Source organism: Hoplias malabaricus, chromosome X1, assembly GCF_029633855.1.
Source record: "Hoplias malabaricus isolate fHopMal1 chromosome X1, fHopMal1.hap1, whole genome shotgun sequence".
In the NCBI taxonomy this organism is placed as follows: Eukaryota; Metazoa; Chordata; class Actinopteri; order Characiformes; family Erythrinidae; genus Hoplias; species Hoplias malabaricus.
The window spans coordinates 8,355,530-8,370,454 of NC_089818.1; the positions used below are offsets into that span (position 1 = coordinate 8,355,530).

General features: G+C 44.3%; 2 protein-coding genes across 3 annotated transcripts in view; one reads left to right on the top strand and one right to left on the bottom strand.

Moving 5' to 3' along the window:
* LOC136675521 (syntaxin-1A) overlaps window positions 1-14,925 on the bottom strand; it is an 86,101-nt gene that overhangs the window by 56,615 nt on the left and 14,561 nt on the right. For both annotated transcript variants that reach the window (XM_066652088.1, XM_066652087.1), the window contains exon 2: window positions 14,431-14,505. In XM_066652088.1, the coding sequence (XP_066508185.1) occupies window positions 14,431-14,505 (75 nt within the window). The remainder of the gene's footprint in view (window positions 1-14,430; window positions 14,506-14,925) is intronic.
* On the top strand, window positions 2,058-3,349 carry LOC136675561 (gamma-crystallin M2-like). The gene is made up of 3 exons (XM_066652176.1): window positions 2,058-2,078; window positions 2,285-2,527; window positions 3,065-3,349. Exons 1-3 carry the CDS (start codon window positions 2,064-2,066, stop codon window positions 3,347-3,349), a joined length of 543 nt encoding a protein of 180 aa, XP_066508273.1. The 5' UTR covers window positions 2,058-2,063.

The following is a 14,925-nucleotide window of genomic DNA, read 5'->3' on the forward strand; positions in this document are numbered from 1 at the left end:
CTGTTACCAGCACTTCCAACTGATCTCTGGACATTTCTCAGGAACAAATCATGAATAAATTAGATATTATCTTAATGATTTAATTACCCAGAAATACATTAGGATCAGTGGAATTCCCTGTCCACAGGAACCTGATAAAAGCTCCTACAGAACTCTTCAGAGCCGTGTGGATTCCTCTTGTTTCTTCTATTCAGCTTTAGCCATCTGCAGGATCTAAAGCAGGCAGTTCACCTGGAGCTTTAAAGCAGGACACAAAACAGCTCTCACTCAGCATATATGAATTCACTTTGAAGCGGGCACTCTGACTGTGAGCGGGTGCATTTTGAAGGCTGGAAATATGTCTGTGTGCATGTGTGTGTGTGAGAATGTGTATAGGGGAGAGAGAGACAGAGACAGAGAGAGAGAGAGAGAGAGAGAGAGAGAGAGAGAGAGAGAGAGACAGAGAGAGAGAGGGGAGAGAGAGAGAGAGAGACAGAGACAGAGAGATAGAGAGAGCGAGACAGAGACAGAGAGATAGAGAGAGAGAGAGAGAGAGAGAGAGAGAGACATAGATAGATAGAGAGATAGAGAGATAGAGATAGAGAGAGAGAGAGAGAGAGAGAGAGAGCGCTTCAGACACACCATGACCCTGAACTGGATAAGCAGCTACACACAATCAATGAATGAATATTAACATTGACTGCTATGATCCAATAACACTGAATCAATAACAGTGCAGTGTTACAACTCTCCAGTTATTTCATTTTAAAGAAAACAACTGCACTCACCACTTCAGCATACACACACTCTCATTTACATACTTCAAACGCACACACACACACAGCTCAAGGCTGCTAAATTCTAACCTACTTGTAATAACTCATAAAAAAGTGATGAATTCATAATAAACAGATATTTTCCAACATGTTAATACCACCTTAAGCAGAATAAATGCCCCAGACTAGAAACATCAGGATATTTCATCCTATGAATGGTCAGTGCAGTGAGTACTGTTCAGAGTAAAATACATTAATATTCATAAGTTATTTCTGAGTGCTTATTTTAACTCAGCTCCTCAGCAATAAATAAATTACAGGACGAATAAAGGTGGAATTATATTTTACACTGCGTCTCTGATAGGGTCTTTTTACAAATGCATCATAAAGCCATTAGTAGAAAATATGGGTAACATACTCATAATATATATATATGAATAATGTTTACGTGAAGGACTGGCGCCCCCTCCAGGAGGTGTTCCCACTTTGACCCCAGTGCCCCCCTTGGTGAGTTTTGGACCCACCAGTTCATCACAGTGTTTTTAAGCATACATAAACGTCATTCCTGTTTCTGTTGTAGAATTTAACGTTTGTGAAACTACAGTGCACCACAACTATACTCTGCTAAAAGTGGCTGTGTACTTTAAACAGTGATAATATGAATAGCGATGTTTGTGTTATTTTAATTGATGTGAGACTAGATCTAATTTAATTACGCTCAAGTCACCTGTTACCAAACATATGCTTCATAATGAGCACTTATTATAAGGATATTATAAAGTCCTAGTGGAAAGGCCTATAATAACAATGCATGTCTTGTGCACATATGACTGAGGAAGCAAGAGACTCACAGGTTTCTCTGGCAACACCAGACAGGCTCTTTTTGTTTCTACAAATTCCACAATAGCCCAATATGCTAGAAAATAATAAAGGGCTCATCATTTTTGGAGAACCCACAAAAGCTATTTACATACAGCAGAGATAACAATGGACGATAATTGTGTGGGTGTGTGTGTGGGAAACCTATAGGGCATAAAGACTATAGTTGGCCTTTATTGTCTTGTCTGTGGGGCCCATTGTAAAGTCTTCTGGAGACTGAGTCATATGGAAACATGGCGAAAGGCCTTCAGCTGTCCATGGGCCTCTGTGTCATGTTGCTTGCTCAGGGCTTTACACAATAGGAGGCACATATTCTTTGATTCTGGTCAGGTATAAATGCAAGGGTTAAAGCAGGCAGGGTGTCAGTTCACCAGCTGGAAACGGCTCCAAATCGCAAAGCATCTGCTTTGAAGAACAACAAGCTCAACCATGAACATGGGCAGAGTAAGTGAAACAAATATTCGAAAATGAAGCAAAGTGAATTGTCCACTTTTAGCAGTTGGTTTAGCGTACTGGGTGACACCACTGACTTCCACACAACCAACTGGGGTTGGAGTCTTAGCTCGGGATGGAATACCATGCTAAACTGCATAGTATATTTCTTTTATGAAATAATAATGTAAACAAATGCACTCTCTTTGTCCGAACAGATCATTTTCTACGAGGACAGGAACTTCATGGGCCGCTCCTATGAGTGCAGCAGCGACTGTTCCGATATGTCCTCCTACCTGAGCCGCTGCCACTCCTGCAGGGTCGAGAGCGGCTGCTGGATGGTGTACGATCGCCCCAACTACATGGGCAACCAGTACTTCATCAGGAGGGGAGAGTACAATGACTACATGCGCATGTGGGGCATGAGCGACTGGATCAGGTCCTGCCGCATGATCCCCATGGTAAGATTTTAAGTTTGGTTTGAATGTGCGAGTAAATAATTTAAGATTTGCAATAATAGCATAGTAGCATAGCACATTGGATAACGCTGCAGTCCTCTACGCCGAATAGAATTAGTTTCCTAGTGTAGTTAAAAACACAAAGCCATAATAAAAAGAGTCCTTGGGCAAGACTCCCAAATCTTCTAACGTTCCATTTATTGAAATTTTTGAATACGCATTTGTAATTAATCAAAGGCTCTTTTAAAACTTGGCCTTGACACATGCTACTTTTCACACTATAACATTGTCAGCACAAAATAGCAGTTGTCTTGATACATTCTATGGGAGTTGCAGTGCTACATTAACACAATCTAAAAATAGGAACAGACCTTTTCAGAAACCTCTCTAAACAAATCCAATTTAACTTTGCAGTAAGGTGTGATGAAAATATTGGATGTAAACAATCACACTGCAGTCTTTAGAATCCATTTATACACTTGGCATTGGAAAATTCATCAGCATTCATAAGTGACCAAAGTTGCTCATACCCCTGAACAGCACAGGGGACCCTTCAGAATGAGGATCTACGAGAGGGAGAACTATATGGGTCAGATGATGGAGGTGACTGATGACTGCGACTCCATCATGGACCGTTATCACTGGTCTAGCGGCTGCCACTCCTGCCACGTGATGGACGGCCACTGGCTGATGTACGAGCAGCCCCACTACAGAGGCAGGATGTGGTACTTCAGGCCCGGAGAGTACAGGAACTTCAGGGAGATGATGGGAATGACCGGCACCAGGTTCATGAGTATGAGGCGTATCATGGATTCCTGGTACTAAACAGTTTCTCTAATGTGGAGATTAGCAACTGTTAAATAAATTGTTCAAAAATATCTCTGGTTTTGGTGGGATTCTTTCTTTTTTCTTTTTTTTTTTGTTGTACATCCCATAGTTATGAATAAAAACATAGCATTGGTACAGAAGCGTACACAGCATGCTACTATGAATTAGAAACCTAGGTATATGTTAATTTCTAGCACTTCTGTGCAATTTGAAATGCTATGTTAGTACCAAGCAAGCTATGTATGTTCACCTATGGGACTTGCATTGCTACATTATCATCAAGATAATAATATACAATCTTTATAGAACTTGCTGTGTTCAGCTACCAGCAAGCAAACACATTCACTTTCCTGCTTCCCAAACTCCACTAGAACTCATTCTAAAGTAAACAATATTTGCCATCACTCCAGAGAACCCATTTTCACTGCTACACAGCAGTGGCTAATGGCTAATCACCCTCCAGCATTTACCATGCCATAGTACAGAAGCTAAGATTCAATAATTCATTCATTGTCTGTAAGCGCTTATCCAGCTCAGGTCGTGGTGGGTCTGGAGAATACCCAGAATCACTGGATGCAAGGCAGGAACACAAGGCAGGAGCCCTGGAGGGGGCGCCAGTCCTTCACAGGGCGACACACACTCACACATTCTGTTACTGATGTAACTGTAAAGTTTTATTTTTTACAACAAGCTAAATGAATGAATATGATCTATGTATGTGTCAGACATTCAGACTTCACATGGCAACAGGCACGTTAGAGTAGACCGTCTGTGCTGAAGCAGAAAAAGGTGGAGAGGTGCGGGAAAACCACTCGATCGCCATGTCTCGTTTTAAACTCTAATTTGCTAGAGCATCACAGTAAAGTACTACACACTATACTATATACTCTATACTAGTGCTATATTTCAATTCTGGCCCATGAAACCTTATATATTCTTCCTGATAGTGCAGACATTTGACGTATTTTTCTCATGCTCATCAACCACCTGAAGATGCTTGACCAAACTGTAGATGCTCCTCTGAATTTTTACTGGCGTTTTCTGGAGCCATTGTTCCTCTTCACCAACTGAAGCATTCATTCATTCATTCATTCATTGTCTGTAACCCTTATCCAGTTCAGGGTCACGGTGTGACCAGAGCCTACCTGGAATCATTGGGCGCAAGGCGGGAATACACCCTGGAGGGGGCGCCAGTCTTTAACAGGGCAACACAGACATTCACTCACACACTCACACCTACGGACACTTTTGAGTCGCCAATCCACCTACCAACGTGTGTTTTTGGACTGTGGGAGGAAACCGGAGCACCCGGAGGAAACCCACGCAGACACGGGGAGAACACACCACACTCCTCACAGACAGTCACCCGGAGAAAACCCACGCGGACACAGGGAGAACACACCACACTCCTCACAGACAGTCACCCGGAGGAAACCCATGCGGACACAGGGAGAACACTCCACACTCCTCAGAGACAGTCACTCGGAGGAAACCCATGCGGACACAGGGAGAACACTCCACACTCCTCACAGACAGTCACCCAGAGGACACCCATGCAGACACAGAGAGAACACACCACAATCCTCACAGACAGTCACCTGGAGGAAACCCACGCGGACACAGGGAGAACACACCACACTCCTCACAGACAGTCACCCGGAGGAAACCCACGCGGACACAGGGAGAACACTCCACACTCCTCACAGACAGTCACCCGAGGCTGGAATCGAAGCCACAACCTCCAGGCCCCTGGAGCTGTGTGACTGCGACACCTACCTGCTGCGCCACCGTGCCGCCCCCTGAAGCATTCAGCTCATTTATTTTCCCTTATGTTTTGTGTTAATAAAGCAGAAAAGAAAGAATTAGAGCATCAAGTCCATTTATTTATTTTGGAGTATAAAGAAACCCTCAAGTGTGCACCTGTAGCCTGCTAAATAGTTTTAAATGCAATTAAAATGTATAAATATTATTTAAAAAGCCTGTTTAATATATTCATATTCACACATTCATAAAAAAACATCTCTTTACCCATTTTTTATTTAGTTAGTTTATTGAATCACCAAGGGGTTGTGCCCTACGTTTATAAAACTCCATTCATTTATTTAAAGTCCTTCCTTATCAAACCTCTTTAGAAATTCATCTTTGTTGCTTCTTATCTAACATTCAAAATATTACTTTCCATTAAACTCACAACCAATATCACTCCACCCTCACTTCACGTCCTCAATCCACCCCCCCACCCCTCACCTAAAATTACTCATTATCTCCTTAATAGCCTGCCTACTGCATCTGCATTTTTAATACACCCTTAATCAGCTAGTTTCCACCAGGCGCTTTGTTACTTTATCAAACAGCAGGTTGAGGTGTTATGCGTCCGCCCAGAATGCAGATGTGCCTTACACGTCATTAAGTAAATGAGTTTAGAACCTATCAACAATTTGGTGGTAGGCCCATGCACATAACTCTCAGAACCTGAGGCTGTGTCCCATATTTCAGTGACAGGCTTCTATATCCTTACAGAGAAGGAAATATTACGTGTAATTGAACCGTAAGACGGCGGCACGGTGGCGCATGAGGTAGTGTCACAGTCACACAGCTCCAGGGACCTGGAGGTTGTGGGTTCGATTCCCGCTCGGGGTGACCCTCTGTGAGGAGTTGGTGTGTTCTCCCTGTATCTGCGTGGGTTTCCTCCGGGTGACTGTCTGTGAGGAGTATGGTGTGTTCTCCCTGTGTCTGCGTGGGTTTCTTCCCACAGTCCAAAAACACACGTTGGTAGGTGGATTGGTGACTCAAAAGTGTCCTTAGGTGTGAGTGAATGTGCGTGTGTGTGTGTGTTGCCCTGTGAAGGACTGGCGCCCCCTCCAGGGTGTACTCCCACCTTGCGCCCAATGATTCCAGGTAGGCTCTGGACCCACCGCGACCCTGAACTGGATAAGTGGTTACAGATAATGAATGAATGAACCATAAGAACATATGAATTACAGAGTCAGTTGCATACTGATGTGGGATTATTGCTCCTGGATCACCAGAACCACTCCAAAGGTTTTCCACTCACTCCAGAACTCCAGCAGTTTTACTTCTCCATATTCAAAAAGCTGAGGCCAATCCACTGCTTCTTTTCAAAATGCTTCTAATGCAACAATGTAAGAGTTGTATTTTTGCTCCTGGGCTCCCCCTACAGTTGTGAAATGTAAATACATTTTTACAGCACTCTGCTAAAATCAAGTAAAAGGGGGTTCTGGTTTCACCAGAGGTCACATAATACAGTTACATAATTACATTTCTGCAGTGCTGAGCCTGGAGTAGTAATGACAGAGTCTCTATTCGCTCAATAACTTTGAAGCTGTAATATTAAGGTAAAAATATTACATTCCTTTAATGCATCAGTGGATACAACAAATTGTCCAGACCTATTACATGAGCTGGCAATTGCCCTTGCTATCTAACACTTTAGAAAAAAAACATTGTGGGAGAGAAAGGGCCATGCCACCCTCCTAGAGAAGGCCAATTTTACTATCTAGCATTCTTTGTTTAGGTTTGTTTCCATTGTTAGCAAATAAAATATCACATCTTCTACTTAGAAACACAAACACTGTGTGGATATAAAGTACATAACCTGCTCCGTCCTCACAAACTCTCCTCTTGTTTCTTTGAGCTTGAAGTCAGAAGTAAATGACAGAACATTGCATCATGCGTTTGTTAGCACTGGTGATCCGTTAACTGTGATCTCTGTGTGTTAATTAGCAGCTGCTGTGACACGTCTCTGAGCTTTGATTTAGAGGCTTTCACCCAAGACACAACATCTCCCATTCAGACTTTATCAGCTTGCTCCCCCCTTCAGTGTTCAGCAGGCCTCCCTGCCCTCTCCATCGATCCTCTTATCACTCCAGTGCCTCCTTAAGACCTGGATTTAATAAAAGATGGGAGTTTATCCACACTAACACTGTTAATATAGTTAGTCCGGGGATTGGAGAAGCCATTTATACCAGCTGTGTGCTTAGTCCCATTGTTCATTAGCTTCTAATTGTTCATTACATTAAGACAGTAGTCCATATGGTGAGGTTAGCTAACAAACTAGCTAAAGCAGCTAGCATAAACACAAATAAAAACAGAGCAAAAAATTGGCTTGGACAGTGTTGCACGGCATGTGATGCTTGAACATTCCTCTATTTTATGGAAAGCCCTGCCCTAAACCTCAAGCTTCACTCTTGCTCTTGTTTACAGCTCTGTTTCCACTTCAGAGAATGCTAGCAACTTAATTGTTTGTTTTATCTTTTCAACTATTGCCTTTTCTCAGTACACTTCACATCCCCTGACTCTCCAGGTCACATCCATCCTGTCTCATGTGACCAATTCGGTCAGCAAAAAAAAAAAAATTATATATATATATATATATATACACACACAATGTGTATCTTGATAGTGACGGAATAATACCTGGACTGCCTCGGTGACTCATTCTGTGTTCTCGATAACAGGAAGTCTCACTGACATTGGGTCACTGCTCTCCGTTTTCTGTCGCGCAGCAGAGTATAGAGGAGCATAATAGAAAAGAGCCACTCGGACGCAGAGAGGCATTGGTGCTCAATAAAGACTCCTCGGTTCTGAGAGGTGAGGTGATTCAGTGATGAGCACTTTGCTGCACAGAGCTACAGGAGCTTAGTAAAGGCTCAGTCCTGGTGCGTATTCACACAGTGTGTCATTTGTAACAGGTAGAGCTGAAGATGTTTCATATTTTGTGCTGCAGTGAAAATGTGAGCGAGTGAGAAAGAGAGAGAGAGAGAGAGACAGGGAGACAGAGAGACAGAGAGAGATAGAGAGAGAGACAGAGACAGAGAGACAAGGGAGACAGAGAGAGAGAGAGAGTGGGAGACAGAGAGAGAGTGGGAGACAGAGAGAGAGCGAGAGACAGAGAGAGTCAGAGACAAGGAGACAGAGACAGAGGAGCTGTTTTTATACCTGTCTCTATCAAATCTACCCTTGTATACATAAATGAAGGGCTCTGTATTGGGGGGTTAGTGAGGATCTAATGGTCCTTTCTGACCCTTGCTGATACATTCCCATAGACAACGGCACATACGCGTTATCTCCCCCTCCCTCCTCCGAAACACTGCCCCTCTCGCTGTCGAAACACCACGCTTAGAGGAAGAGTTCAGCAGCAGGTCAGCCCTTCTTCATTTCTACACTGGACATTCAAGGCTAATACATTATATTTCTGTAGTGTATGATAACTAATGAAGTCCGCTACTTCAGGGGGGCCCTGTATTGGACAGATGTTCCATGGTGCGCACACTCACAGCTGGAGTAATCTCCAAAGCAAAGTATTACATGAGATTAATGTTGCACATGAGATTAAGGTCACCCTGCCCAATGCCAAGCGTGGGATAGCACGGCATAAAGACCCTCTGCATTGGGCTGTGTGTTCCCTGAAACAATGAAACACCATCCAACACCTTTGGAATGCCATAGTGAAATAGCTGCACGGTTCTTTGTGAAACCAAACATGGTTCTACTATGGCATTGCTCATGCCATATTTAATGGTGCCTTTCCAAGAGTGGGTTTGAGGGGTATAAAACACCCAGTTGACAGGGCTATGTAGCAGTGGAGCTTCTTAAATGAGCATCGTTTGTGATCCAGAAATCCAGAATTATTCATCCCACATCAGTAGCAGCAATGCTTTAGTTGTTGGATGCCATCAAATCCTCACTGCAGTGTTGTGTGAAGTTTGCACAGGTGAGTACAAACTGCTACCCTTGATTTCAGAGACATGTTGGGTGAGCAGGTGTCCACAAGGTCTGATACAGGGGATGGTGGTGACACAGCAGACCGCCTTTGATGCATATATATGTGTGTGTGTGTGTGGGCACAGTGACAGATGTCACAGCTACTAATGTAATGGTAGGACATGAACTCATAAAGAGTAATATCATAATGTAGGGTCAGTGAGGGTCCAGATCAGAGGGAAGGAGGAATAAGGAATAAGCCCATACACACTACCTGCACTACCTGGGATTAGTCTTACTGTATGTGGCTTTTATTTCATCCCACAATTTTTTTATCCTTAAATTCTCCCTAGTTACTGGTATGAATCTGATTCCACCCCCTGCCTCTACCACTTTGAAGCGTTAGGGTGACATGACCCTTGAAACTGATTTTTCAGAGACACACTCAAAACAGTTATATACACCTTGTAAATTACCAGTGAGATGCAGCACTGTGAGGAGGCACTGGAGGCATATACCATCCTAAATTGAACTAAAGTCCAGCAGGAAGTTGCAGCACTGTAGCTCTCCTCTGATATCACTGCAGACTGGCAGAGATGTTGCTGATGTATCGAGATCTTGAAGGGTTGCCCTGTTTTGTAGGGGAATATTTTAACCACTACACCCTGTAACTCAGTTCCAATGGACGCTATGACACTCAAAAACAAGGGGTAGGTTAGAAACCACCCCACCAAGTCCATATTTCAGTTTTCTTGTGTGTGGGGGGTGGTTGTTTGCATCAAGCCAGCTGACACTTGGCCTTGAAAACCCCTAATTGCAACCGTTGCATACGACTAATGAATTACTACAGCGGAGAGTGAGACAGATTAATGATACATAGACACGATGGTTATAGAAACTGGGGCTAATCTGACGTGGCGATGGTTGGGGTCTATTTGAAGTGAGGGGCTAATGATCTTTGTGCTTTGATCGGGCCTCAGTGAAGGTGACTCAGCTCTTTGAACTATGGCAGCATGGAGCTCCTGCTTTAAAGTGAGGGTTAATCTGACTGTCATGTTAACACATGCTCTAAGACTTTCACTCTCTCTCTCTCCCCTGTTCTCTTCCTATGCAAAGTCTCCCTCTCATTCTCACACTCAAAAATACCTTGTTCAATGTATGTACACATTAATGTGTGGATCTGGAGCCCAATGACCCACACACTGTGAAACAAGACCACCTCAGTCAGATTTCTGTGGGCTGCTTAATTCCGAAAACACGGGATAAAACGAGCCGCTCGTGACTCTGCTAAGCTTCTGCTGTCAAGTGCGGAGACTTTAGAACTGCCCCGCCCCCAGTGTGAGATTCTCCAATCACAGCTCTGGCCTCACGTTTATGTGAGAGTTCAAAGACGAGGTTAAATGGAGCAAAACACACAGCGAGTGTTGGGAAATAAGAGCAAGGAGTAAAATGGATAAAATGAATACGATGAATTAAAAGAACCAAGCAAAAAACAATAAAAAGCAGAGCTTCTGCTTCTCACCGCTGTGCATTTGGGTCTGAGTGAACAGCGAGCAGCTCATTACCATTTAAAGGAACAGGCACTGAAACTCTGAACAGAGCTGTTTATAGGTGCAGGGTTTGTGCCTTGTGGGTTTTTGACAAACTTCATTAAGACCCAGAACTGTGTTCACCTGTGAAAAAAAATGGGAGAATATGTCCGCTTTAGGCGCAGCAGGTAGGTGTCGCAGTCGCACAGGGGCCTGGAGGTTGCGGGTTCGATTCCCGCACCAGGTGACTGTCTGTAAGGAGTGTGGTGTGTTCTCCCTCTGTCTGCGTAGGTTTCCTCCGGGTGACTGTCTGTGAGGAGTGTGGTGTGTTCTCCCTGTGTCTGTGTGGGTTTCCTCCGGGTGACTGTCTGTGAGGAGTATGGTGTGTTCTCCCTGTGTCTGCGTGGGTTTCCTCCGGGTGACTGTCTGTGAGGAGTGTGGTGTGTTCTCCCTGTGTCTGTGTCTGTGTGGGTTTCCTCCGGGTGACTGTCTGTGAGGAGTGTGGTGTGTTCTCCCTGTGTCTGTGTCTGTGTGGGTTTCCTCCGGGTGACTGTCTGTGAGGAGTTGGTGTGTTCTCCCTGTGTCTGTGTGAGTTTCCTCCGGGTGACTGTCTGTGAGGAGTTGGTGTGTTCTCCCTGTGTCTGTGTGGGTTTCCTCTGGGTGACTTTCTGTGAGGAGTTGGTGTGTTCTCCCTGTATCTGCGTGGGTTTCCTCCAGGTGACTGTCTGTGAGGAGTGTGGTGTGTTCTCCCTGTGTCTGCGTGGGTTTCCTCCGGGTGACTGTCTGTGAGGAGTTGGTGTGTTCTCCCCGTGTCCGCATGGGTTTCCTCCGGGTGACTGTCTGTGAGGAGTGTGGTGTGTTCTCCCTGTGTCTGTGTGGGTTTCCTCCGGGTGACTGTCTATGAGGAGTGTGGTGTGTTTTCCCTGTGTCTGCATGGGTTTCCCACAGTCCAAAAACACACGTTGGTAGGTGGATTGGCGACTCAAAAGTGTCTGTAGGTGTGAGTGTGTGAGTGAATGTGTGCGTGTGCGTGTTGCCCTGTGAAGGACTGGCGCCCCCTCCAGGGTGTATTCCTGCCTTGCGCCCAATGATTCCAGGTAGACTCTGGACCCACCGTGACCCTGAACTGGATAAGGGTTACAGATAATGAATGAATGAATGTCCGCTTTAAGAACATTAGTCTGTATCATACTTAGCTCTAGTGCTTACTATTTACTGTATTCTGGATATAACCAGCATGATTTATCTCCCCCACTCTGGGCTTCAGGCTGTGTAGCAGCTGGGTTCAGGTTTTAATGAACTTTCTGACAGCTCTGTCAGTCTGAGTCGATACTGAGGCCGAACACTTTGGACGTTTTTGAGCCGAAATCAATAGATGTGGAGATGGATGAGCTGCTTTGGGAGTTACAAAGAAGAAGAGGTAGTGACAGTAAATTTCTGTTCTCATTAAAGAACTGTGTAACAGGCCTCTGTCTCATTCATTTACATCTGTATTGGAAATGTTCACACTATCATTATATAGAGAGTCTATCCATGTTTCGTCATCATACAAAGTATAACTGACTACAAAAACACAGAGGAGTTGGAGAACTGGAGTAGTGCTGAAATGAATAGATGTTGATTTCTATCAGCTGCTGAAGTGGAATGGTGTCAATTTCTGAACTCATTAAACAAGAGGTTGACAGAGCTGGAGGACACCCAGTCATCCAACAGTTCTCCTCATACAAAGTGTTCTCCTCATACAGTAGTTACAGCTTTGAAACTTGAGGCAGGTCTTGGTGGGTAGGGAACTGGGCGTGTAACCAGAAGGTTGCTGGTTCAATCCCCAGAGCTGGCAGGTCATGACTGAAGTGCCCTTGAGCAAGGCACGTAACCTCCAACTGCTCCGCGGGTGCCGTGGCTAGGGCTGCCCACCGCTCTGGGCATGTATTGTCACTGACCCTAGTATTCACTAGTGTGTGTGTAAATTTGTGTTTCACTGAACGGATTGGGTTAAAAGCGGAGAACATATTCCTCGGTATGCAAGCCGAGTGGCCAATTAAATTGATTCTATTTCTAATTCTCACACACATTCACTCACACCTACGAACACTTTTGAGTCGCCAATCCACCTACTACACCTACTGTGTGTGTGTGTGTGTGTGTGTTTGTGTTGCCTTGTGAAGGACTGGCGCTCCCTCCAGGGTGTATTCCCGCCTTGCGCCCAATGATTCTTGGTAGGCTCTGGACCCATCGTGACCCTGAACTGGATAATGGTTACAGATAATAAATGAATGAATTAATTCTAATTCTACGCTTAATGCTGGAGCACCTGGTTTACTCCAGGTGACTGTCTGTGAGGAGTGTGGTGTATTCTCCCAGTGTCTGCGTGGGTTTCCTCCAGGTGACTGTCTGTGAGGAGTGTGGTGTGTTCTCCCTGTGTCTGTGTGGGTTTCCTCGGGGTGACTGTCTGTGAGGAGTGTGGTGCGTTCTCCCTGTGTCTGCGTAGGTTTCCTCCCACAGTCCAAATACACACATTGGTAGGTGGATTGGAGACTCAAAAGTGTCCATAAGTGTGAGTGTGTGAGTGAATATGAGTGTGTGTCACCCTGTGAAGGACTGGTGCCCCCACCAGGGTGTGTTCCCGCCTCACAGCAGGCTCTGGTTCCACTGCAACCCTGAACTGGATAAGGGCTACAGACAATGAATGAATGAACAATTACAAACAACAGTACAGTTCTCTACCAGCAGCTCCACAGATTCTGTAAGAGTGCAGGCTGCTGTGACTCTAATATTCTTCCAGTAAAGTGCCAGTTCTGCTAGATCTGGGGAAATGAATTTGGCACGTCACCTATACAAACAATGTATCTGCAATAGTCTTTCTGTTATGTGCCCTTGGACTCAAATGACAGATGACTGTAGAGAAAAGAAAAGCAACAAGAGCAACAGAACTGCCTTGTTCAGACCTATTTTTCAAATTATGGACTAGGAAAGCAAATGCAGAACAATATGAGAGTTGGCAGCGCTGCTCAGATGTTTTTTAGCCTTTGAAACAGCCCCAGTGAAGAGTGGGGACCACTGCAGTGATTTCCAGGCTGAGAATACACACACTTAACGACACAGAGAGAGAGAGAGAGAGAGAACAGTGGTGAGCCTCCGGCTTTTTTTCCCTTTTAGACATTCTTCAGCAAAGCCCTTTAAACCCACTGTGGGAAGCTGCAGATAGCACTTGTTATTTCCAATTTCCCACTATTTTAACATTACCTATATTACATATAAAATCCAGAAGGCATTTCTATTCTGCTCAATTTGATGCTTCTGCTTGAGGTGGTGAAACAGACCACGTCAGTGTCACTGCAGCGCTGAGAATGATCCACCACCCATATTCAAACCTGCTCTGTGGGGGTCCTGAACATTAAATAACAGGGTGAAACGGGGCAAACAAAATATGAAGAGGAATAGATGGACCACAGTTTGTAAATGTAGATCTCAAATATGAACAAATATGGTCCGCTGAGAGAATGGGTAATAAGTGCAAAAACAGGGAGGTCATTTTAATGTCCTGAGGGGTTTGTGACCAATTACATATGTTTATTATAAAGGTTTTAGTGAAGTGTTGTTTGGAAATGTTCAGAAGTGGTGCCATGTGAAAATGTATAGCGAGTGAGTGTGTGTGAGTGTGTATGAGGCAGGGAAAGAGTGAGAGAGAGAGACCTGTGTCTCTGACTGGTCTGACAGTCCACTCGTTTCTACTAATGTGTTAAAGCCAGGGCTCAGATGGTCATTCTGGCTGTAAGAAATATTCTAACCTGAGGAACGTGAAAGTGAGATTTCAAAACGACATACCTGCTCAAAGAACTCGTCCATGAAGCCTTTTTCCATGCCTACTGCCACCTCCTCCTCCTCCTCGGTGTCCTTACCCTGCAAGACAAAATCATCCATTTCATTTTAGCACTTAAAGTCTAGCTAAAGAGGACTTTTCAAGCTGAGACTTACCAAAATGCACTTAACCTCTCTCCAGGCTGAGAAACTTTGATTGACAAGACATTTATTTGTTCCACATTTCTCCAGGAAGCAGTTTTTATTTCAGCTGTTTATTGCAGTTTTAGGGTTTTTTTTTTAAAAGAAAAGTAATGGTGTGGACCTGTGAGACATAAAGGCTACAGTGACTCACATATGAGGGTTTTTGCCTTAATGTTACACACATCTGTTTGTTCTGGGCTTTTAGATTGGGTGGTGAAGAAGAAGAAGAAGAAGAAAGAAGAAGAAGAAGGTGAAGGTGAAGATGAAAGAAGAAGAAGAATGTGAAGATGAAGAAAAAGAAGAAGGAGAAGATGAAGA

Bases quoted from the DNA above. Each gene is read 5' to 3' on its own strand.
- LOC136675561 (XM_066652176.1), top strand. The intron at 2,528-3,064 runs GTAAGATTTTAA...ACCCCTGAACAG, and splicing joins CCTGCCGCATGATCCCCATG to CACAGGGGACCCTTCAGAAT.